Source organism: Pezoporus occidentalis, unplaced genomic scaffold (assembly GCF_034315485.1).
Source record: "Pezoporus occidentalis ecotype Australia unplaced genomic scaffold, CSIRO_AGI_Poc_V1 ctg83, whole genome shotgun sequence".
NCBI classification, from domain to species: domain Eukaryota; kingdom Metazoa; phylum Chordata; class Aves; order Psittaciformes; family Psittacidae; genus Pezoporus; species Pezoporus occidentalis.
In genome coordinates this window covers 1,279,258-1,304,868 of record NW_026916192.1, presented here as the reverse complement: position 1 = coordinate 1,304,868, position 25,611 = coordinate 1,279,258, and the positions used below count along the sequence as shown (strand labels likewise).

Sequence of the window (25,611 nt, the reverse complement as noted above, 5' to 3'; positions counted from 1 at the left end):
AAATCCTACCCCTAATAATACAAATGTTTAGACACATGTTTCAGAGTAAGTAGGAGCTGTTCTGGGGAATGAACTTACTGCTATTGACCAAGACTTTCCTGGAAATAGTGCCATTACTACGTAATATTTTGACAGTTCCATTTTGGTTAGTACCTTTCAACAGGCTGCCTGCAGTGTGTAGGACAGTCACTACTTCGGTTGTGGGCAGCATTTCCTAGCTCTAGGTCTCTTGCTACTTTGCCACATTTTCATTCCAGACTTACACAAAGCTGCAACTCATTTCTTACCCCTGACTCCTGGGATCTTCCCACTGAGTGATCCGTGTGTTGTGATTGACAAAATACACCCTGCCATTGCTGTCAGTTCTCTTTTCTGAAAAGATGCAAAACGGGGAGGGGAGAATAAAAAACAGTATCTGATTAATGTTTTGCTGAGACTACATCAAATAAAATAAATAAAATCAGTCAACAGACCCAGCCACAGCCTCTATCTTCAGGCCAAAATCTGGCTACAACAGGCAAAATGCTTCATTTTACAGGAGAAGTCTGGAAAGTAGACACTTGTCTACAAGCTACACTGATGGTGGAATTCAACACACTGAGAAACTCAGTTTTGTTGTTTTCTAGGTAATAGCAGCCTAAAGAACTTTCTTTGAAATATTATATATGTGCCACAATGCACAAGTATAGCAATAGTTCTGTTTGAAAACCAGAGCCAAAACCCCAGGTCTAATTCTGCCAAGTAATTACTTGCTTTAAATTACATAACTGTGAGAACTTTGCTTATGTATCATGAAATCTGCATTCTTGTATCTTCTTCATAGTCACACCAGAAATTAGTTAGATTTTCAGACCAATAAGAAAAGGCTCCACAAATTGGACTGGAGTGAGAATTTGGCAGTCTGATTTAGAGGGGACGTGAAGTCTGACTTGGCAGGAAAGGGATGGAGGGGAGCAGGAACCCTGCCTAATGACAGCCATAAAAAAAGGATGACAGTGTGAAAGCAGCTATTACTTCCCTTGAGAAAGGGAGTAAACCAGAATACTTTATGGTTTCTAATCCACTTTAGAACTGCACATCCTTGTCAGGACTCTGTTCTAACAGCACATTTGATTAATTTTAAGAGCCTAGAACAGCGGACAAACTAATTTGGCAGAAATATGCTTTATTGTTTAATTACATTGCATTACAAAACACTTGCAAGTCAGTCTTACCCCATCCATGTGGCAGAGGGCCAAGAGGATCAAACTCTTTGCTCTGTGTCGATGAAAAGTCCTGGTTCTGCAAGTCACACAAACAAATGGTGCATTAATGACTAGTCATTTGCTTTCCAGATGTTCTACCATAGGCATCATGAATTATTGAAGCAAATGCATTTTGTTAATGTTACAAATAAGGTAAGATGCCAACAGTTTATTTTTCTCCACAGAGAGGGCCTATTTTGCAGCCCTTGGCATGCTCCATTAACTCTAGTGCCAAGAAAATAATTATTCTTTGTTTAGCGCCCCTGCATACAGAGAGGGAAATTAGTACAGTAGCACCAAAACAATTAGAAAGCAACCCTCTTCAGTCCTGCCCTCAGCACACTCCTCCCTACCACCATTTATGAGGTCCATTTTTATTCTCTACACATACACCAAATTTAGAACATACACCATTCTTGATAAACTAGCAGTATGAGCTGGAGTTACCTTAAGTCTGCTATTCATCAGAGGTAAACAATGGATTTAAGGTTCTGGAAAGATTATTTTCTGTTTCCCTGCTTTCATAACATTCATTGTGCTTATTATTATTATTGTGATTATACCCAAAACAGAAGTACATGTCCTGTGAGCTTGCTTACTTTCCAGTCTTTGTCAAAGTCAATTCAAGACATAATACAAACAAACCAGCTTTATTACCAAGCTGTAGTTTGTTTTGAACCAATGGCTTTTATCAATATTGTACATAAACTTTATCAAAGAACACCACCTATATTCAGCTGACAAATAAAAACCATTACACTGCATGTGCTGCTTGCAGTCATTGTGAGGACATGAACAAAGGTTATCAATTTGTACCTCCTGCTATGCTACAAAGATAACTATATTATCATAAAGAATAAACCATAATAAAGTGCAGTGACTTTATGGGGAAGAGTCATCCATAAGCATTGCCAAACCCCAAATACACTTCCAATATGCAAAAGAGAGACTTGATGGGTTGAAAATTTGAAAAGATGCCCCTCTCAACCTTTCCAATCACCATTATATTCCTTACCCCATATATAAACCTCTGGTTAAACTGCTGCATAGCTCCTTGAAGCTGACTGCGCTGAAGCTGCCACTGCTCGTAATTGCGGACAGACTCTAACGTTGGTCTCTGCCATGTTGTTGTTCTTGTGAAGTGGTCAACGTAATAAATTCTCCCCATGTTGTCAACTCGTCGCTCCCAGCTTTTAAAAGAATTACAAGCAAGAGTTCTCAATGTCAGACAATTTTAAGGGCTCAGAAGCACTTTTAGGCAACAGGCAGTATGTTGGAAGTGGATATGAAGCACAGGCTCATCAACAGGAATTTTTCTTCCCTTTTACCCTCTACTAAAAGTATGAAGAGCTAAAATTGTTTGAAGGGAACCACTTTTACTGTTGCATACTATCCTAAGACAGACTCATTCTGTTTACTGGACTTTAAGGATTTTTTGAAACAGTTTAAGAGCTTCACAAACCACGGACAATACTATACTGTCATTACTGCATTTATGCTGCCTAACCCATATGACTATGGTCTGCTGGCTTCCCCTAAAAGGCAGCAAGCCCTCTGACAGTTTGGGCTGTACATTCTGACCTGATGGAAAAGGAAGGTGTGGGCATTGGATTTTGGTTTGGTTCTTTTATTTCTTTTCTTTTTTATTATTGTTTTCAGTTCAGATGAAATCAGAACTACTGATAAAACTTGAATGAAAACGCTAACACCTGGATCACTAGTCAAACCTCTCAGAGTTCAAAATACATTGACTATGAAAAGTGGGTTCCCGTTACGAGACTGTCTGCCAGTTTTTGTTCTTTAGTATCATGTTCTCTTCACTATTTCACATGTTTTTACTTCATAATTCCGTGTAGTGTGTGAACCATGTGAGTATGAATGAAAGGCATCAGAGTAAAACTGCTTCCATGTAGAGGCTAACAACCCTGGCTGCTCTGATGCCAACAGCTCAAAAAGCCAAATAACCAAATATAATAACCAAATCATCACCAAAGCTTTATAAGAGTACAGTAAATTAGCAGCTGGGAATCCTGGGAGAGACTCAAAGGACTGCAAACAGTAGCCTCAGGATAAAGAGGCACCCAAGGGCATTCTTGCTCAAACTGATAGTTACCTCAATCCCAAAATACTTTCTGTGGTTTGATTCTCTTTTACAGTTGGGGATGTCTACTGTCTTTAACTTAATTCCATTTCTCAGTAAAGATGCACTTGCTTAACCTTTGACAGAAAACTCAGATTCTGTTACTTTTGAGTTTTAAGTCTTCTCCATGCTGCGTACTATGCTTTTTTGCAACACTCCTTGGAGACAACCTGGAGCAACTGCTTGCACTAGGTTCACACCTCTCTTTACAAACGTGCTTTCTAGCTTTAGTAAACTGTCAATCAATTTCTGCAAGATCCTGACATCCTGTGACTTCTTCTGGCTCACCTTGGAGGAAGAGGCTCTGGGCGATCCCATGTTGTTCTTTTTTCAACATGATCTACATAGTACACTCGACCATGTTGATCTACTCTTTGCTCCCAACTGAAAAACAAAACAGCATTTTTATCTGCCTCCAGATCCAACCATTTATCTTCAGTATAAAGATGAGAAATGCTTGTTTTCATAAAATGCTTATTTCTAAATATAATGCTTGAAACTCGCACATGCTTCACAAGATGCACCAAAACGCTGTACATTGTGGTACAATGGTCATAGCAACAGTAATTCTGCGTCAACTAGAACACAAAAGCATTTCATGTGACCACCTTCAGTTTGTGGGAAATTTAAGCTGAAGTTCATGCCTACATATACAGTTTTAGCAAGCAGCCAAGCAAAGACTTGTATTCAATATCAAATATATCAATAACCTGTTGAATATCCTCATCTGTAGAGCAGAATCCCCTTTCAGAGTAACATTAATACAATTTAAATCCTCAAAATATGCAACTCTGCAGAGTTCATCATAAGGGCACTGGTCACATTTTCTGCATATGCAGCATTTGTGATACTGCCTTAGACCTGTATTTGTATCAGAGGTAACATCACAGGAACAAAAGCATGCTAATCTGCCATTTCTGTTGAAGTCACATGGTCAAGCAACAATCAGTGTTTTCAAGACTGCTTTTATATTTCACAGTTTCCCTGTACGGCAGAGAGGCAATGCAGCCCTTTCCTACTTTCTGATTCAACTGCCCGCAAATTAAGGCAGCTATTTCACCAATTACACCATTCACATTGGGAAGCTTTTGCTTTCCATCTCTCAAAGAGTTCAGAAACTTTGTTTAAAGTTTATAATCTAAGTGACAGCAACAAACCAGCCATCTAGCAAATTTCACAAGAGCCTGTAACACAAACGGTGTGCCCATACTACTTCCAAGAGTTGCATCATGAAGTCCAAAACTTCAGGATATACTGCAGAATATGCAAGGCAATAGTAGCTTTTCCTCTACATACCTGACTCCATCCTAACTTAAAGACAGCGAGCTGTCACACTAAAACTTCTGTATTTCATTGGCACAGGAACATATGACAAGTATCAAAGATATCCAAAAGATTAATTCTTTTCTTGACTAAACCACACCAGAAGGCCTACCAGACAAAACAATTATGAAAACCTCCAAATTAGTACTGAGGGAAGGATTTCTGTTATGCAGCAAATGGCAGATATTATAAATACTTTGTAATATTGACTTACCTGCTGTAAGTAAAATAAAGTAAGCCAGAAACACCATCATCACCATAATAATAATAATAATAATAATAATAATAATAGTCATACCCAGGTGGAAGAGGACCTTGACTGACTGTAGTAAGTGCCTGAGGTGGAGGATTTACTGGCTGGATTTGTCTAGATACTGGAGGCGTGGCGAGTGCAGCAGTTGCAGGAGCTGTTGTTGTCGTCGCTGTTGCTCCTGCTGCTGCCCCCTCAGGGCTCTGCTCGGAAGAGGTACTTGCAGCTGGACCTGCCAGTGATCCTGCACTGGCCCCATCGTTCTCTGTGGATGCCGTTGAAGGCCCATTTGCACTTGCTACAATGCCAAAGATATCAAAGACAGAAGACAAAGCACCTTTAGCTGGTATTTATCACCAATCTATTTTAGAGGTTGTAAATCACAAAAGTAAACAGGCAAGAACTGGTATTTCAAAGCCCACACACATCCACATTGCACACTTTGCACAAACACTAATTCAAAAGCAATTTTGTCTCACTTCATAAAGATGCTTTAATCCAAGAACTGCTATCAAGGGCAGGATTTTGATATTTCTGATAGAATAGGTAGTATTTACCAAAGTAAGCTGTCTGCATCCTGTAAACACTAAATGACTATAAACAAAAAACTACTTTCTTGCATTGATCAGCTCACTATTTTCCATTTATTATTTTGAATAATTTAAATGATCATAAGCATAAAATTTTGAAGAAGAGATTTGGTATCACATGGAAAGAAATAACCAGAATGGGAGGGCAAAATATTCTTTAAACATTTTCTTTTTTTTTCTTAATGCCTTTTGGTGGGTGGGATTAAAGGTTGCATACAAGTCAGGCCTTATTACTGACCCACACTGGGTTCATCTTTTAACATCATTACTGTATTACAGTTTTCCATCCAGACTCAGCATTTATCAACTGTAATAATGAGACTGCTGGAAGACTGCAGTGTATAAGGGTGAAGGAGTTACCCTAAAAACATCACCTTTTCAGAACTAAAGTTCTGTAGTTTTTAAATTATCAGATAATAAAACATTAAAAAAAACCCAAACAACCTATCTGACTGCAAGAGAGTAATGAATGTTTTAAGTGCTATTTCACAGAATTTAGCTTAATTTGTAGAAACTAGTAACTAGTATTTCAAAACCCAGTATTATCAGCTTGAGACAATTTTGTGAGCCCTTCAGTAGATTTCATCTCAAACTCAGTGGATATTTTAGAGCTGTAATAGCATTCACTTGCGTTCTTTTTGTCTCAGCACCATTACATGTGGCAGCACCACTGCAATCGTTACTTAGCAGACACGGAAGCAAGAAATTTCTAATAGGAACATTGATGAAACAATACGTACTGAATGCAAGCTAAAATATAGTCCCTCTGAAGTTATCTGCCAAGGAATTTACCATGAAAAATGTCATTAAAAGTCAGCATCAAACTGCTAGGCTCACCCAAAGAGTGTGCAGCTTTGAAATGACTGCCTGCCCCTAGCACACATACCGGCTAGTGAAGTGGGTCTTCGGGGTGTGGGTGGAGGTGGTCTGGCAGGCCTCGGAGGTCTTGAAGGTTTGCAGCTTCCATTTGTGAGTAATGGAGAATCACTGCCATTAACAGTCTTGTTTTCACTGGGAGAAGCATCTTCACAGCTTTCAAGGCCATTTGAGTTAGTCCTTTAGCAGGAAAGGACAGAAACAAGAACTGTTCTAATAGTGTATGGATGACTTTAAACTTTATGAAAGACACTAGAACCTAACAGTTATGACTAGATTAGACTCTTACATTCATAATAATAATAGAAACCTATATATCTGTATAAGCATGCTAAGTTTATCTCCTGATGTGTATGAAACCTCAACTGATAAAGAGGTTGTGAAATAGATGTATGTAACATCTGCCACTGAAATGTCCTCTTTCATTTCCCAACTCAATACACCTGCCTTTAGGCCCAGGCTCTGCATGCTGCTGCTCAGCTATTTCCACCCATGAATTCCACCTGTCTCTAATGAGATAAGAAACTGAGCATGACCTGAGAACAGCCTGTGTGTGTTGCTCCACAGGGCTAGCAGATGCTCAGAGGACACAGAATGCTCCATTAGAAAACTATTACACATACACAATTTTTCCCCTAAGCTGAATTCTGGAAAGGGCTGGAGAATTTAGTACTAAGCATTGAAGTTTTGACCAACAGTTATGAATATAAGCTTCTCAATTTTACAAGAATTAAGAAACTTAAGAATTATGAAATAGAAGTATTTACCCATTCTGTGCCATTCAGTTTTCCTTAACAGTATATTATTATGATGTAGCATCTTAAGCAGAGTTACAGGTATCTACACCTTTAATTTAAAAGCATTTTATTTTCAGAGTATGTTGAGCAAAATAAAAAGATTATCAACTAAAATCCAAGTGGATTGGCAGGTCAAGTACAGAGATCATCAGGAATGAAACTATGGGTTAAGGTTTTAGCTCAGTACCTGCAGAATAACTTTCCTTTAACTGTACACAAAATCAACCCCAGCAGATAAACTGAAGTAAATCCCAAGTCATAGAAGATCAAGCAGAATCACGTACATTAAGTACATTTGACCTCATTATCACTTTTCTCTATAGCAGGTGTGGTTCACATAATTCATACCGTATCACACCAACCGCAGAGGAACTGGGGTTGGTCAAACGCTTTTTCTCTACACCAGGTGTGGTTCACATAATTTGTACCAACCCCAGAGGAAATGACTATGAAAACATACACAAATCATGAGTGATCTGAAGTTTGGAAGAGCTGTAACCTCAGTGCCAGAAACTGTATTGCTGCTGTCTGAACACTGAAATCAAAAGTGTAACCATTTATCTGGAGTGTATTTGACCAGTTGGCTTAAGGTATATCAGTGCATATCAAAACATTATTCTACATGTAACAATAGCCACTACTAGACACATTCCAGATCATAGAATGGTTTGGGTTGGAAAGGACCTTAAGGCCACCAACTTCCAAACCTCTGCTGTGGCCAGGGACGCCTTACATTAGACCATGTTGCCCAGGGCTCTATCCAACCTGGCCTTCAACACTGCCAGGGATGGAGCATTTACCACCTCTGTGGACAGCCTGTTCCAGTGCCTCACCACCCTCACAGTAAAGAACTTCTTAATTATATCTAACCTGAACTTCCTCTGTTTTAGTTTAAACCCATTACCCCATGTCCTATCTCTACAGTACATTTACATGATCCTCAAAATGGAGCTTTAGTGACACCAAAACCCCCACTGGTTGGTACTAAACCCAAATCAGCTATTATTACTGTTATGCTATTATGGACTCAGGCGTCCTGAACACCCAAGCACAGAAACATTTTAGTGAGCATGAAAAGGAAGCAGAACAAAAATAAGCTTTCATGGGAACACTTCAGCCAACATAACTAAGAGTTATGACCTATTGAAAACACAGTGAATTTAACTTAGCACTCCAGATGTCACCCGAGTGTTGTGCATTGTGCAGATCCTTAAAACGCTTGTAGTGCTGGGAACTAATTGAAGTGGCACGGTGCTCACTGCAGGTTAATCCACTATCAAGTATGGTCACACTTTTATCCTACCAAACAGCAGGGTACATAATCGGATATCGACCTTAAAACACTGCAACTGGTAGAGCTTTTGGGATCTTCTTAACAAAGCTAAATATAATTCTGATAGCTCCATGCTATAAAACAAAACAGTGCAAAAATAACCAGTGCCCTTTACTCACCAGTGGGATTTTTTTGTGAATGCACAACGGTACAGTATTTTTGTTTAGCACATGCTCAGATTTTAATATTCATTGTTATAGGGCATACTCTGATGTTTTTTGATTGTCTTCTTTACAGAACATACAATTCCTCTTTCAAAACTGCAAACACTAAAAGGCAGGATAAAAAACAAGAGGAAAAGTGTCTTACCGTGTATCATTCCTTGCTTTGGAGCTATCACTCTGTGTAGGACCTTAAATAACAGAAAGAAAAAGACAACAGAAGTATAAGCAATATTCTGAATCATTTAAAGAAAAAAAGCAAGTTTATAATGTTCACATTTCTTTCAAATATGGAGATGATACACTATGTGCTGTTTATTTACTGTCTTATTTAAAAACTGTACACACTTTGCATGTCTTTATGTGTCTGTGTATATATATTTTTTTAACCACTGCAATATTTTCACCTTCTGGAAGGAATAACAGGTTATCATTTGACCTTATGAAAATTGCCAAACATATGCAGAGTTCAGTAAGTGACTCCTGTCTTTGTAGCAGTATCAAGCAGTGTTCATCATTCTTCAAGTGGAGCTGACTTTTCATATTCTCTTTTGACAACGACAGGCAGAGCAAGAAGGGCAAGAACTTCTCTACAATCTTATCTCTGCTTGCTGCTAGCAAGCAACCACAGGAGCTTTGTCTCCTGGGGCTCTCTAGCCTGTACCTTTCCCTTTTTCTGCAAAGTATTTAGCATAAAATCATTCAAGCAGGTACAAAATCTGGCTGCACTCGAAACAGAATTATAGCAGCTCAGCCTAGATTTGCAAATGTTTTGCAAGTGCTTATTCAGCCAGCTTGGAAATATTTGCCTTTTGTGCCAGCATTTGCAATGCTTGAATGTGTAGCACAGAACTGCTCATTCATGTAGACAGCACAAATACTTTATTTCCACAGAGTTAAACAAATGTTAACAAAGAAGTCAGTTATCAATTCTGATAGGAGCTGTGCACAGACCTAAGGCAAAGACACGTAAAGACCAACATAATGTGCTGTTAGCAAGCTCAGCACGGAAGTGATTTTAAACAATGTATTTGCCTGCAGGTGCCTTTAGCCTGTACAATAAGAACATGTTAAGACTACTTTAAGATTTAACTCCTTCCCCATGTGTTTCAGTGCCCTGATTACGCAAAAACTCTTTGTTGAACTTCTGACTTGGTATATCAATGTCTGTCTTCACTGTCAAGGCCAAAACTGTGACAGTACTCAATTCCATTGCCTGCGTGCCTTTTTTGACTTGCTAGCACCTTTTTCTCAGTCGGTGAATTTCAGGAAATGGAAGAAAGCACAGAAGAAAACCAGGTATTGCAGAAGAGGAGTATCTGTTACTTTCATACAACATCACATCAACGCACCTCAGCCCTGCTCCACAAGTCCCACATAACCCAGCATTGGTTTTTACTTACAAATCAGATTGTCTGATTGATCTTTTTAACAAGATGCAAAGAACACTTTAAGAAATAATGGTCACAGAGCTCATGTGTTAATTCCATTTTCCTATGATACTCAGGTGGAATCTCAAAGCAATGTCTTCTAGTGCTTTAAAAAAATCGCAGAAGCCTAAAAATTGCCAAATGGCTGCCTAGCCAGTTGCTGCAGGGCACAGTCCCTCCAATGCTGCCTTCTGGAGAAACAACCTCTTATCTGTTTCTACTCTGCAATGTACAATACCCGCAGAAATGCTCCATTTCCTGTCCTGCCCCAATGGAATTAAACCCCGTTACTTTTTATTTTAATGCAATTCCACATTTTTACACATATTCAAGATTTTCATTTAAAACTCATACTAACTATCTGAAACTGAAGGCACCAACTAAACAGAATAGTGGATCCCTCTCTGCAGCACTCCACAGGGAACAAAGTCTATGAAAACATTTATTTAAATGAGATATTTTAAGAAAAACAAATATAAACCCAAGTCTCCCAGTGAGCAGAGTACTGATGATGATGATGAGATTAACTTCCTTTATATACTTTTCTGTTTATTCCCTTGAAGTTATTAAACATTCAGGGAAGCTGAGGGTTTCATTACAATTTGTAATTGCTAGATATGTTAATAAAGCCCCCAAAAATAAAGATGTTGATCTTCTTTTCATTACAATAAGGCTGAAAATCTTCATTATGGACTATGAATCCACCTCAAATAGATGTGCATAAGAGTTCTGGTCTCTACAAACAGGAAGTTATGAAACCACTGCTGTTATTATTAAAACATTGTCTTAAGGCCTCCAGAAAAAAAATAACCCCTTTGTATACCAGATGTATTCAGAAGACATTTGAATTGAAAATTACTTACTTCTTGTACTTGAGGCATCACCATTGGTTAGGAGCTCTGGATCTACCTGCATGCCATCTAGACAGACAGACAAATCTCCTACTACTTCTGCTGGTTCTCTGTCACCAACAAGATGCAATGTCACCACTACCTGCTCAACTGAAAAGGTACAGAGAAGAACAGGGGTTTATCTTACTGCATGACAAAAAAGTACATTTTATTCAAGAAGCCATTCTTAGAACACAGTGATCGAGGGGAAAAAGAGACCAAAACAAACCCCAGCACCACTACTCTGTCTCTCCATAACGTTTTCTGGGTTTTGTGATAAAATTAATCATTTCCAGATGTCAGGAAAAAGTTACTATTTCTATAAAAAGGAGAAAATTGAAGCATAAGCTTGTTGTTGGCTAATGAAAGGATTATCATCACAGCAGAGATTGAGTCTCACGTTTCTGTTCACAGTTCTAAAGCAATTAATACACCTGCCTTCAAAAACCTGTAGTTAGGAAATGGAATTCACCTTATCCCTACATGGAGCAGGTATCAATTCTATTTTCTGATTAAAATATTTCACATTTATTTAAGGACATCAATATTCACATTTAGAACATGAAGATTTTGCATCATATCCCCAGACCAAAGGTATTTTCAGGGTAAATAACTGCTTTTCAGTCCTTGATGAAATGGTTTGAAACACAAATGCAGTGACTACAGCAGGGTATCCGGTGTCATACACCACAATGCAGGTCCCCTTGGGCAATTTTCACCCAGATTCAGCAGGGCAGTAACACTCTGGCAAGACAACACCTTATTACACTGCTATCAACAGGCTGCATTTATAATGCCCACATCTGGAAGCTCAGAAGCAAACACTTCTTTAAAAGGACAGAACTTAAGTGTGACAGCACAAAGCTTTATGCCGTAGCAACAGAAATTCTGTACCAGGGGTGCAGAATTCCGCATTTCTTTCAACCTTCCCAGGATGTACATAGTTCCTAAAAGCCAACTACTTCTGAAATGCACGAAAAACTATTTAGAACAAAAATAACTTTATACATTTCCTAACATTAAGAAGATCTCAGTTTGATTTTTAAGCTATATAAAAGGAAACATTTTTCTTTAACTAGGCTTTCCCTCTTGCACAGACCAGTAAAGTGAAAAACCACCAGGTTTTCAATGGCATCATAGCAGACTGTCTATAACGAAATATTCCACACTGAAAAAGTGGAAGGAAGCTCATAAATGCAGCCTGTAGCCACAAAAGGAATCCTTACAGGCCATCTACAGAGTTGCATGCAGCACTTACGTTTCATACTGTTTGATTTTAAAGTCTCTTGGATATCCAGAGCAGCACTTCCCAGAAGGACATCAGATTTTAAAGTTTGGTGGCTCCAGACTCGAAAGTTTAATTTACTTACAGGAGTGACAATTCTGAAAAGAAGAAGTTAAGCACTGAGTAAGGCCATTTGTTGGCAGGGGAAGTGGATGAACTGACCAGTCTACTGCTACTTAAAATCACTGAAAACCAAAGAAACAGCAGTGGTTAACATCACACCATTTCTATCACATCCTAGTATGCAGGCTGTCACTTAAATACAAGACTGTTGCAAGGCTGTTCAGAAAATATGTTTTTTATTATTACTATTTCAAAGGAAATACCTACAGAAAAGCTATCAGCTCACAATTAGCATCTGAGTGTAACCAGGATTATAAAAACCAGACTGATTCTTGCAGGTTCACATTTCACGAGTTCAGCATTTGCGTACCCTGATGTGAGAATTTTTCACACAGTGGGAAGACGCATTTGCTTTCTGTACAGGTTATAAGAGAAGAAAATCACAGAATCACAGACTGGTTTGTATTGGAAGGGACCTTAAAGATCACCCAGTTCCAACTCCCTGCCACAGGTTACTCCAAGCCCCTGTGTCCAACCTGGCCTTGAACACTGCCAGGGATGGGGCAGCCACAGCTTCTCTGGGCACCCTGTGCCAGTGCCTCAGCACCCTCACAAGGAAGAGCTTCTGCCTAAGAGCTCATCTCAATCTCCCCTCTGGCAGGTTAAAGCCATTCCCTCTTGTCCTGTCCCTACAGACCCTTGTCAAAAGCCCCATATTAGGACACCCCATAAAACGTGAAGTACTCAGAAATGCTCAAAATTATTTTTAGAATGACTGCTCCCCCCATAAGCTGGCACATACTAACATTGTATTCTGACAAAGTAGGAATGTATACAAAAGTATTTAGCATTTTACTAGTGTACTTCTGGCTTCACAATGCATTTCCTGAGACCAGAAGAACACACTATCTCTCCCATGACTTCACAATTCATAAACTCCCCTCACCATCTCCAGGAGCAGGATGTATTACTTCTACAGTTTGCTAATTTGATTATGTCGCTGGAGAATTGGTTCCAGGTTTACTATCAAAAAAGACCCTTATGGACCAAACTATCACAACAGTTTCTCTTTATTCCAAGTAATTCAAAGAATCCAACCATTTATTTTTATCCCCTTTCACTTCCCTGAGGCTTTTCTTACATTTTTACTTGGTTTAGTGATACAACAATCTGAATTTCATTCAACACATGCTGCTATAAACTGGAAAGATACCTTCCAGAGAGCAGACACACTACAACCAGCCACAACGTCAGCCTCCATATAGACCAAACAAGAGCCTCAGTTCCCCCTGAAAAATCTTGTGGGCTGATAAGGTCATAAAACCACAATACTGCAGCCTCTGCCAAACACAGACAGTCTGAATTTATTGACCTCTGCTCCTAGAAAAAGCCACCAGCAGTGTCACTCCCTAAACCTGGAAGCTCTTGATCAAGGATTACCTATGTGGTCAGACTCTCCACTCCACACACCTATGCCAGCAGTAATGTACTGGGAAAGCCCCTACTGGAGAAGAAACACATGCACACAGATTTTCTGTCACAGCAGTAACTCACATCCTCCTCCCTCTAGCTCCAAAACAAGCCAAATCAAAACATGCTCATTTCAAAACTGCTAAATTTAACCAAATCTTCTGTAGCAAGATTATGGCAGGTGAGAAAATGCATGTGAATAAGGCATATCCTGTAGAATAATGGACCTCTCCCAGAGATCAGAGAAACCAAAAAGCCTAGATATTTAACTTGTCCTTCTTAAAAGTATTCTGGCAACAGCAGAACAACAAGCATCATAAGAGAGCTCATACTACAGAATGGACTCACAATTTTTTTTTCCTAGAAAGTTGCTCTCAGAGATAAAGTATTCACCTGCCCCTTGTGCTCCCTTGAGTTTTGAGAAGCCTTACAACAGACAAATTGGTATCAGTATTGGTTGGACAGGGCTTGCAGCAACCTGGTCTAGTGAAAGGTGTCCCTGCCTGTGGCAGGGGATTGGAACTGGATGAACTTTAAGTCTCTTTCAACCCAAACCAGTCTGTGATTCTGTGATGTATGATTCTAAGATAATTTGCTCCAGAAGTTAACACAAATATCTCACCTTCATGTAACACTGAATGCCTGCCTTAAAAGCACAAACCTGAAGTCCACTGTCATTTGCATTAACTTTGATCTAGTAAACTGGAAAACAAAACCATCAAACCTACACTGTAAGATGCTGTTTCCACTTTGGACTGTTTGTATTGTTGCATTTTTCTGTTTTCTTTGACTGTCCATCTACGGAGACTTCCACGTAAGGGCTGGGTCCAAACCATTTGTTTTTTTCTTTGAGTTTTGCTGAAATAACTGTCAAGAAAAAAAAAAAAAGTAATTTATTCAGTAAGATTTCAATTGCAAACAGTATTTTTCAGCTGTGTGCTTCAGTATTCAAGTATCAAGTCACTGATGCCTGACAACACTATTCAAGAAAAAACAACCAACATTAGATGGACAAAATGCTCTTGCATTCCAGATCATTTTATATGATGCTACAGCTCACACATATGCCTAAAACATGCAACAGCACTTCCGTAGGATCAGACAGTATAATTAATAATAATCAGTATAAGATCACCAAAAGGGCTTAGGCGTTGAAAGTAGAAAATATCTTCTACAACCTCATCCTATCACCAGCCAAAAGAATTACAGGAGTTCATTACACTTGCTTGTTAAAAAGCTCAAAACATGCTCTGTCTTCCTCACTAAGGAATCATGGAAAACTGCCACCACTTCTGGTGAAAAAAACATCATTAAGAAAAATAAGTTTAAGTGTCCTGTATCAATGCAAACTTACAGAAAAGCTATAGGCAAATTCTGAGTTTCATTTTTTTGAAAAATCATGGCAGCCAGGTGAAGTTTCCGACAACTGGAAAAAGGGAAATATAACCCCCATTTTCAAGGGGAAAATGGATGACCCAGGGAATTACAGATCAGTCAGTCTCACCTCCGTGCCTGGCAAAATCTTGGAGCAGATTCTCCTGGAAGGCATGCTAAGGCACATGAAAATCAACAAGGTGCTTGGTGACAGCCAGCATGGCTTCACTAAGGGGAAATCCTGCCTGACCAATTTGGTGACCTTGTATGATGGGGCTACAGAACTGATGGACAGAGGTAGAGCAGTTGACGTCATCTACCTGGACTTATGCAAAGCATTCAGCACTGTCCCAGTGACATCCTTGTCTCTAAACTGGAGAGACATCAATTTGATGGATGGACCACTTAGTGGATAAAGAACTGGCTGGATGGCCGCACACAAAGAGTTGTGGTCAATGGCTCAATGTCCGGCTGGAGACCAGTAATGAGTGGTGTCCCTCAGGGATCGGTGTTGGGACCGGTCTTGTTTAACATCTTTGTCGCTGACATGGACAGTGGGATTGAGTGCGCCCTCAGCAAGTTTGCCCATGACACCGAGCTGTGTGGTTCGGTTGATACCCTGGAGGGAAGGAATGCCATCCAGAGGGACCTTGACACACTTGTGAGGTGAGCTGATGCCAACCTCATGAAGTTTAACCATGCCAAGTGCAAGGTCCTGCACCTGGGTTGGAGAAATCCCAGGCACAGCTACAGGTTGGGCAGAGAAGAGATTCAGAGCAGCCCAAGGAGAAGGACTTGGGTGTGTTGGTCAATGAGAAAATGAACATAAGCCCAGAAAGCAACCGTATCCTGGGCTGCATCAAAAGGAGTGTGACCATCAGGTCAAAGGAGGTGATCCTGTCCCTCTACTCTGCTCTTGTGAGACCTCACCTGGAGCATTGTGTGCAGTTCTGATGTCCTCAACACAAAAAAGACATGGAACTGTTGGAACAAGTCCAGAGGAGGCCACGAGGATAATCAGGGGACTGAAGCACCTCCCATATGAAGACAGGCTGAGAAAGTTGGGGCTGTTCAGCCTGGAGAAGAGAAGGCTGCTTGGAGACCTCATAGCAGCCTTCCAGTATCTGAAGGGGGGCTATAGGGATGCTGGGGATGGACTCTTCATTAGGGACTGCAGTGACAGGACAAGGGGTAAGGGGTTAAAACTTAAACAGGGGAAGTTTAGACTGGATATAAGGAAGAAATTCTTTCCTGTTAGGGTGATGAGGCACTGGAATGGGTTGCCCAGGGAAGCTGTGAACGCTCCATCCCCGGTGGTGTTCAAGGCCAGGCTGAACAGAGCCTTGGGTGAGATGGTTTAGTGTGAGGTGTCCCGGCCCATGGCAGGGGTTGGAACTAGGTGATCTTAAGGTCCTTTCCAACTTTAACTATTCTACGATTCTACTGATCTAGAAGGGGTCCTACAAGAAAGCTAGAGAGGGACTTTTTACAAGGGCCTGTAGGGACAGGCCAAGGGGAATGGCTTGAACCTGACAAGAGGGGAGATTAAGATGAGCTCTTAGGCAGAAGCTCTTCCCTGTGAGGGTTCTGAGGTGCTGACACAGGGTGCCCAGAGAAGCTGTGGCTGCCCCATCCCTGGCAGTGTTCAAGGCCAGGTTGGACGCAGCTTGGAGCAAGCTGCTCCAGTGGAAGGTGTCCCTGTCCGTGGCACTGGGTTGGAAGTGGATGAGCTTTAAGGTCCCTTCCAACACAAACCACTCTCTAAGATACGATTCTTTGACTTGCTGCTCTAGAGGTTTGAGGTGGGGACGGACAGAATACATGGGACAACACACAGGACAGGAATGGGGATGAACATAAACAGGCACATATGTCTTGGTGTTTTGTTTGTTTGGTTGTTTTTTTTGGTGGTTTGATTTTCGGTTTGTTTTGTTTTTAAACACTCAACATCATTGACTGTAACACTCCTGTCTTTCCAAACAACCATGGCTATGCTGCCTCCATGTAGCCAAAGCAGCATGTGTATGCACCAGCCTACCCCTGACCTTTGGCTCTTGGATCAGGAGTGTTCTTTGATTCCTTCATAAAACTAAACTCACAAGCCAGTATTTGAGACAATTTTCAGTACTTAAGATAATTCCAATTGGGCAGTGAAGTCCACTCGGTTCTAACAAATAACAACTTGGTCTCCTGGGTTTTCGTCACTTACCTCAGCTGCACTACATCCTTAAAAAAAGACTAATTCAAGCCCATATGGCTAATCTACGTAGATTCCCTTTATAGTCTGCTCCTTTAGAGATTTAGACAAGTAGCTTAGTATAAACTGCTCTGAACTGCTCTCAAGGGAAACTCTTTCTCTATTAAAGACATCTTACAGAAATTAACTCTAGTTAGCTAACATTAATTCTCACAAATAACTCCCCTTGCCTTCCCCTCATGTCTCCAGTACTTCTATACTACAGCACCTCATGCCTTAACATTGCTATCTCAAAGACATCAAGACCTACTTTGAAGCAGCACAACTCAGCAGTCTTTTACCTACTTTCAAGGTTTGTTCTCAACCAGACAACCTGAAAGTTGATTTAATTCTAGTGAAGACAGTGGAACAGGGAGCTGAGGGTAGGGCAGGTGGTGTTTACAGATAAAGTAACTCCTGCTTGCACAGGAAATAGTCTGCTTGCAGACTATGGCTCAACTTCTCACAAACTGAGAACCACACAAATATCTTAACAGTCTAATTTCTAAACAAAGCCATTTCTTTCATTTTACTTTCTTTATGTGAGTCACAGGTCTTTAACAGAGTAAGCCTTAGATAGCTATGTAAAGGATGTATCCCCTTCCAAACCTCTTTATCTTTTTCTCCCCAGTATCAACATGTAGGAACAAGTTTTCTCTTAAAGAGTCACGGCCCACTGAGAAAAAACAAGCTTGTGACCTCAAGGTGACAGCTAGAACCAGTACAACTTACTCAATTCCAACCTTCTTTCTAGCTAAAGCTTTCCCATCTTATTTTTGACAATTCTTTTTCATTCCCATAATACCAACTTTGTGAAATGTCTGCATATACCCACAGATCTTCCATGCTGAGCATTCAAAATATACCCTTGATGCTTCTAAACCTAGACCTGTCTACATCCACAGATCCCATATGCCCAGGCTTCAGCCTTTATGCTTTAGTAAAGTTTGTTACAGTGAGTAAAACTTGGGAATTAAGTTTCAGCAGCTACCCTGTTGGTGGGGCACTGAAAAAGCAAAGCATGGCAGGCAAATCCATTCCAATGCAATCTACAGGTGATCAACTACATCAGTATTCTTACCAATATGTTTATTAAAGCTCCTTTATAACGGTGGCCACAAAAACATGTCACAAGGGAGAAGCAGTAAGTCAGATTTAATGAACAGCAGTTTACATTCACTTAGCTTGAGATTGTTAAGAGTAAATGCTGGATTTGGTATTATGTCAAGTGTTAACTGAAAGAAGTATCATAATACAGGATTACATTTCAGAGGACTGTTCTGTACAATTTACTTAACAGCATTTAAAAACAGTTACTCCTTTTTTTTATGCATTTTAGATAAAATCCTGAATAAAATAGCTGTCAAGTAATGATGGCAAGACACCTTTTACTATGCAACTTTTCTTGGGTTTTGTGCAACCCCAAAGTCCCCAAAATACAACATACTAGTGACTTGCAATTTATTGTGAGAAAGAAAACACTTCTATGTTTCTAACCAGAAGAGAGATTTCCTTTCAAAAGGCTTACCAGTGATCTGAAGCTGTGATTTCATGGATAACCCACTGGATGGTCCTGATCTGGACCCACTGCCAGCCATAATACGGGCTGGATCTTGAATCTGGATGAAGACACAACGTAAACATTTCAATCCTCAGAAACTCAAAAATTAAATCATCTGGTTTTTGGCATGTAGATACATTATACTGCAAACAAACCCACCATGCTTGTTTTCTTTCTAGTTCCTTTTTTTTTCCCCCACAGTCCAGGAAACGGTTTACAAAGGGCTTAGTCTCTACTATTACACGACCTGTAAATATTCATGTCCTACACAAAAGAGGTCTTTTGATTTTGTCCCTTCCATTTGTCAAGTAACTGAGAGGGAATGACATTCTCATTGCAAAGTTTGCTGTACCTCTTATGTCTGAAAGTATCAGCCTATTTCGATGTTGTAAGTCCTGGGTAAATTTAGCTGCCCATGTCAAGTATTACTTGGTTATATATTAAAAAATCAACCAAACAACCCACAAGCATAGGAAAAAGACTGAAAATGAATGATTCAATTAAAAAGTGGATTTCAAATTTAAATACACAAACCCATTTCTGTATCTGTCAGAATTGACTCAGATCAAGTCAACAGAGAGGGGCTGTAATTCTATAAAGCACTTAACTAAGAGAGGAAATAGATCACTTTTGAAAGAGGGTAAGATACCTTTCATCTGAGCTCAACCTGACCTCTTACCACACCCCAGTCCTCACACTGGTGTGGTAGTGGGTGCTACCTCGTGCTAGGCTGGACTCCTAGCACCAAAGCACACAGATATTCCTACTACTCTTTGAACTTCATTCAATTCAGTATTTGGTTTTGGGAAGCCGGGGGAGAAAAAGTGTACAATATGCATCATCGAGCTTCGAAATTGACAGCAATGAAACAGCATGCTACTACTTTAAAAAGAGACATCACTTTAGAAATGCCCAGCCATCCTTGTCTCCTATTCATTTTTAGGACACATCTTCAGCTCAGTATCCCTTACCAACTAAACTAAATATAAACCTCTACAGCAGATTACTCAATGGAAAATGAATGGATTCTTGAAAACTCCAAATTACCCACTGGATTCAACTTACTGCATCCCTCTCATGCCGTGCTCCCTCCTCATTGTGTTCTGTGGTCATAACCTACTGCAAACCCATTCATCCACCTCTGTGTCTGACCCCTCTCTGGGTTCCCACCTGGTGAGGGCTCAGCGGCTCTGGCCAAGGGACTGGCTATTGGGAATGCACACGTCTCCCAGCCCACTGCTGCACATGGTCAGCCACCAAACTGGAACCCCAGAGCAGATCAAATACCACATGCCAGCTCCCAGGTAATTTTCTGCACACTATATTCTTTCCACAATGGAAACTACCACGCTAATATCTGTACCTTGAGCACAAAAGGCTATACACACATGAATGGACTGATAACACCACAAGTGGTCTAACGAAGCACAGCCCTTGCCTTCTGCGTGCACAACTTTACTTGTAGAGGGAGATCAGATCTGAATATGGCAACTTTCTTTTTAGAGGCTGCAATCTGTATCCTGTGACAATTACTATGAAACTGATAATTCCACAGGTAGCTTCCAATGGGATAAGAAGAATGGGAAGTTCTTGCATCCTACAGCTTGCTGATACTGAATTATTGGAGAACTTGATACCACCAAAAAGAGTACTAATGACTTGTTGCAACAGTATGTAGTGTTATCAGTGGAGTTCAGTACTGTTCATTACTAGATTCCAGATGGAAATCACACAAATATAAATCCTGCTCAAGTGAAAAAGGTTTTGAAATCAGTATTTCAAAAGTAGTCTAAATGTAGAAGATTTAACGGAAGATTCTTATTCTGATCCTTCTACTGCACTCACTAGGTGCGTCCTTTATACTTTAAAAAAGCAGCTGAACAGCACCATGACCAATACAGACATGCAGGATAGCCTCAAGGAGTTTGCATTTACAGAGGAGCTTCTATTTTCCACCTGGAGAGATAATACAGCCCAGAATACAAATGCAATTACTGAAGGGGATTCTAACTGAAGTCATATAGTAGGCATATACAGCATACAACATCTATTCAGGAGCACATGCTAAAACTCACTTTCATTTCTAAGCTTGCAAAATACACTCATTAACATGACTTTATGAATATTTCACCAATTTGAGAATATGCAGAAAAAATCCTAGCAGCTTAATCACATCTGCAGTGACTGTCCTGCAACATGTGCTGAGTTACCACATGTATACATGCAAGACGCGGTTTTCACTAACAACTGTCTTGGCACAACTTAAAGAACCTGTTGCCTCCCAGTGCTTCTAGAAGAAAAGAGACTACATTACACATAGAATCCCAGACTGGTTTGGGTTGGAAGGGACCTCATCCGCTTCAAATCCCCTGCCATCAGCAGGGACACCTTCCACTAGACCAGGTTGCTCAAGGCCAGTCCAATCTGGCCTTGATTGTTGAGTTCTCTCAGCTGCCATAACATTTCTAATTATTTTTGAGCAATCAAACTTTGGAGTCTTACTTTATTACACACTTGCCAATATCCAACAGCTCCTCATTTAAAGCAAGCTCCATTGGTTAACCAGGAAGAGTTCCAAGAAAACAATCAGGAAGCAACAATCTACCTGTACGCTGCACTTCAACAGCCTATTTCTCATGTTTTCAAACACCTCAACTCCCAACAGCTTTTCTGCTCTTCTTGATCACCAGCTGAAAAAGACTGAGCAAACAGAATCCCTGGTTCCATGCCAGGCACCCAACAAGGAAGAGCTGAACTCACACTGCAGCTTCTCTCTCAGCTGGGCACTAATCTAAGCCTTTTCCCTACCACGCATATATATACACTCTGTCCAGATTTTTATAACTCAGAAATTTAACCAACTTTGACACCTCCATCTCCCTCAGTTTTTTGCTGGAGTGGATCAGCAATTATCAAAGTCTGTAGTGCAACACACAGGAAAAGGGGAAGAGCTGAACAGGATCAGCAGGTGGGATTGTATACACCTTATTTTCTTAGGAAACAAGGCTAAAATACATTCAGTAGTCAAATATGAATCTGTGATGATTAATGAACTACACTTAGAAGCACAACAAGATTGCAAAACACAATAAACCCCTCAAGTCACACATATCCATCTGATTTCTGTATTTAAGCTAAATTTTTAGCATTTAGCTCCTCTTTATATAACAAATACACAAATTAAGTCTCTTTGGTAAGAAATTACTGTATTAAGAGCTATTTTTAATAGTAGCACTGCATAGGATTTCAACTCAAAACCAGCCTAGGGCTGCTTAGAAACTTAATCACAAAAATAAGACAACATACACTCTGGAATCATTATTACGATATTGCCATTTCGGTTTATTACAATAGAAAACACATTCAGGATTCTGTGAAAAGCAAATTATTTAAGACAAGCAGTTCTGTCAGCAACTGGATGTGAAGAGCCATCATGTGTGAACACCAACAAGCATTTTAACTGCATGAGACTTTCAGAACTCTTGCCAGTAGAAATGAGCTCAATGACTGCTTTCAAATTATGTCATAAATAACCATTTTCTGAGCAAAACTATACTCTGAGAAATCACTATAAAGAAGCTGTGTCTGCTTTATAATTCACTGTAATGCAAAAAGTACTTCAACAAACCCAGAATGGACACGCAAGCAGTTTTTCTGTAGCAGAAAGTTACACACATCTTCATACATATTTAGGGCTCTGATTTGGGTTTGTGTGTTTGGGTTCTTTCTCCCTGGTTTTGCTTTGTTTTATATGATGTTATGGCTTATATTGCCATTTTTGCCATGAGATGTTGCTACCCTTTTCCAAGAAACCTGTCAGAGTCTGCAATTTAGAAACACTAGCTGCAAGGTTTGAAGGCTGTCACAGAGAGAGCAGGGCAGCATAACACTCAGCAAAGGATCAGGTAAGTAGAATTTCCTCAGAAATGAACAAGACAAATTATCTGGCATATAAAAAGATATAATATGGTACATAAAAAGATATAATACAGAATAATACAGAATTAACATCTTCTTGTCATTAAAAAGTAACCTTTCAAACACTTGCCTGAATTTCTTCGGTGGCTGCACACTTACTCCCAGGTAGGTAGGAGGTCTGGTTTTATAACATGCTCCCATAATGCGTAGATCATTAGATAAATTACACTCAGCTTCATTATTGCATATGCCAGTGTTCGTACTCAGGCAGGTTTGAACAAACATGCCTGAAAATAAATCTCCCTCACAGTAGGAAATTCAGTGCATGCATCCTCTTGGGATTCAGCTCTTTGAATTCCACCTCTAATAGTGAGCTTTCTCAGAAGCCTCTCCTATGGCATGACCTGATGCTGCCAGGCCAAACTGCATCATCTGCAGTGGCATTTTAATCCAAGACGGCAAACTTCATCACCAGATATTTTTTTTTGTGGGAGTGGTGTGGAATAACAAAGGCATTCTACCGGATGCTACAAACACTCTAAGAAAAGGGAAGGCAGAAGGGGATGATCCTCATGTTTTTCTTTTAAGAAATCAGAAGAAGTAGTGGGGAACACTTTGAGTGCAGCTTTGAGTGCTTCTTGGTTAAAGAAAAGTGAGGGAAGAGGTGGGAAGAAGCTTCTTACCCTACACAACCAGGGGGTACCCATCAAAATAAAATGCTGCCAAAGGCTTGAGAGATCTTCAGAGCATTACAGCAATTCAACTTACAATGACTTTATTCAGTGATGGGATTCATGTTAAATAACTGGCTTACTGAGGAAGGTAATACTGTTTCCTATTTATTTCAAAGAATAGAAGAGACAACTAGGTCAGAATGAAACCCCGTGACTATGTATTATACATGCATAGCTCTGAAAATATGTTGGCACATGCTCTTTATAATTTAAAAACTACTGAAATAATTGCACATTGTTGGCTGCTGTAAGCCTTATGTTTAGTAATTCATTCTCAAAAGAGGCTCTTTACAGGCTTCCCAATCCAAAGTGCATTTGCTGGTTCAATAACCCAGTAAAAAATATCATTGCATCATGAAAAAGCTTATTTACCACAGCTAGTAACAGTGATTTTGACAACCCCACTGTGTAACCCAGGAATACAGGCTTCTGGGGAAAGTGTAAAATATGCAAAGTTTTGTTTGAAAAAAATACATAAACTGTAACATGTCCCCTTTACAACAGTTATTTTTATCAACAGGGATGGGAATGACATACAATTAAGAAGAGGTGAGATTAGGTATTTCAGAGCAAGTTCAGAGTAACCTGTTCACATTGATAAGGCACTTTTTTGTGTGTGAGAAATAAAATACAAATGCTCCCCCTCCTTTCCCCAATACACTGAAGCCTCTTTTTCACTGAAGGCACGGATATTGTGGAAAAGTTCTCTCAAACATTAGCTGTAATCACCCAGTAAGCCCAGGCAGAGCCAGCTAGTTTGTCAACTTACTTGTTTAGCAAATTTGCAGTTACTTTAACTGTTCAAGTTTCATCTCTAAATTAAAAAGGGCTGTGACAGCGCTGGTTTTATTGTTTGACATTTTTCATAAGTTTTTTCCCCTAAAATAAGTTTCAAGGACATGGTCAGTTTTGTCCAAATAAGTAACAAGACACAGAAAGAAATAAACTGCTGAGTAATCAACCAGGAAGAATAGACACATAAGACTGTTGAGTACATGTTGGAAAGGGAAGCAATTATGAGGTCTGCATCAAGGGATATTTATATAAGGAATGGAAACAAAGGGTTTTAACAGCAGAATGGCCATTCCTGCATGCGAGCAGCACTACACCTATTCACTAGAAAGGCAGTAAAAATCAAAGTAGTCTGTGCCATAATACATCTGCTGAAATTTAAAATCCAGAAGCCTAAATGGCCTGTTGAACAGCTGTGAAATGCAGAGTATACTGGAAACCAGCCCAAGACTCTAGGCTGAACTGCTGAGCTGGTGTCGACACATCTCCACTGCTATCAGCAAAAGTACTCCCCAGGTTAGACCCAGCACCACATGCACACCTCCCTTCTACGGCATACACACTCTGTTTAATTATTCACGAAGCCACATAAAGGCAGCTGCTCTGGTAAGAATGAGTGAGATGCAGACTCAAAGACAACACTTGAGCCAATTCAATAGACTAAATAAAAATATAATTATGGGAAATACAATTTAATCACTTCGGGAAGCAACCCAAGTAACCTTCAGGGGCTGCAACAAGGGGAAAGCAAGATAGATAAACCAAGAACCATAAGAGAAGAGGTGTCCAACTTTTGTCCTTTCCCTACTGTGGGCTTGCTAATGAGAAATCCTTGACATTTAAGTAGAAATTTCACCCATTATGCCACCTTAAAAATGTGTATTTTACATTTTTCCCACTACCTAATTTATATATACCACAGATACGATCCATTGTACTTCTGGCTCAACACAAGAACCACTTTCTTGTTGCATCTGCTTACAGGCTTTCATTTCTACACCGTTTTGAAGTACAGCGGTATTCCAGAGTCAGAAGTCATATCTCCCTTTATCTCCTGCAACAGGTGTATATATATATATAATCTTATGAGTGAGATTATCTGGGTAACTATTATCCTGAATATTCCTATTGGATGTTTTTCTGC

General features: G+C 39.9%; 1 protein-coding gene across 4 annotated transcripts in view; it reads right to left on the bottom strand.

Moving 5' to 3' along the window:
- Positions 1 to 25,611, bottom strand: part of ITCH (itchy E3 ubiquitin protein ligase) — a 67,026-nt gene that overhangs the window by 17,075 nt on the left and 24,340 nt on the right. For 2 of the 4 annotated variants that reach the window (XM_062604067.1, XM_062604066.1), the window contains exons 2-12: positions 18,991 to 19,081; positions 14,581 to 14,719; positions 12,293 to 12,417; positions 11,008 to 11,145; positions 8,863 to 8,905; positions 6,434 to 6,603; positions 5,006 to 5,255; positions 3,673 to 3,768; positions 2,260 to 2,434; positions 1,215 to 1,281; positions 288 to 372 (exon numbers count right to left, since the gene is read on the bottom strand). In XM_062604067.1, the coding sequence (XP_062460051.1) occupies positions 288 to 372; positions 1,215 to 1,281; positions 2,260 to 2,434; positions 3,673 to 3,768; positions 5,006 to 5,255; positions 6,434 to 6,603; positions 8,863 to 8,905; positions 11,008 to 11,145; positions 12,293 to 12,417; positions 14,581 to 14,719; positions 18,991 to 19,060 (1,358 nt within the window). In that variant the 5' untranslated portion in view covers positions 19,061 to 19,081. Of the gene's footprint in view, positions 1 to 287; positions 373 to 1,214; positions 1,282 to 2,259; positions 2,435 to 3,672; positions 3,769 to 5,005; positions 5,256 to 6,433; positions 6,604 to 8,862; positions 8,906 to 11,007; positions 11,146 to 12,292; positions 12,418 to 14,580; positions 14,720 to 18,990; positions 19,082 to 25,611 lie in introns of those variants that run through there. The other 2 variants (XM_062604068.1, XM_062604069.1) reach the window with 2 other exon arrangements.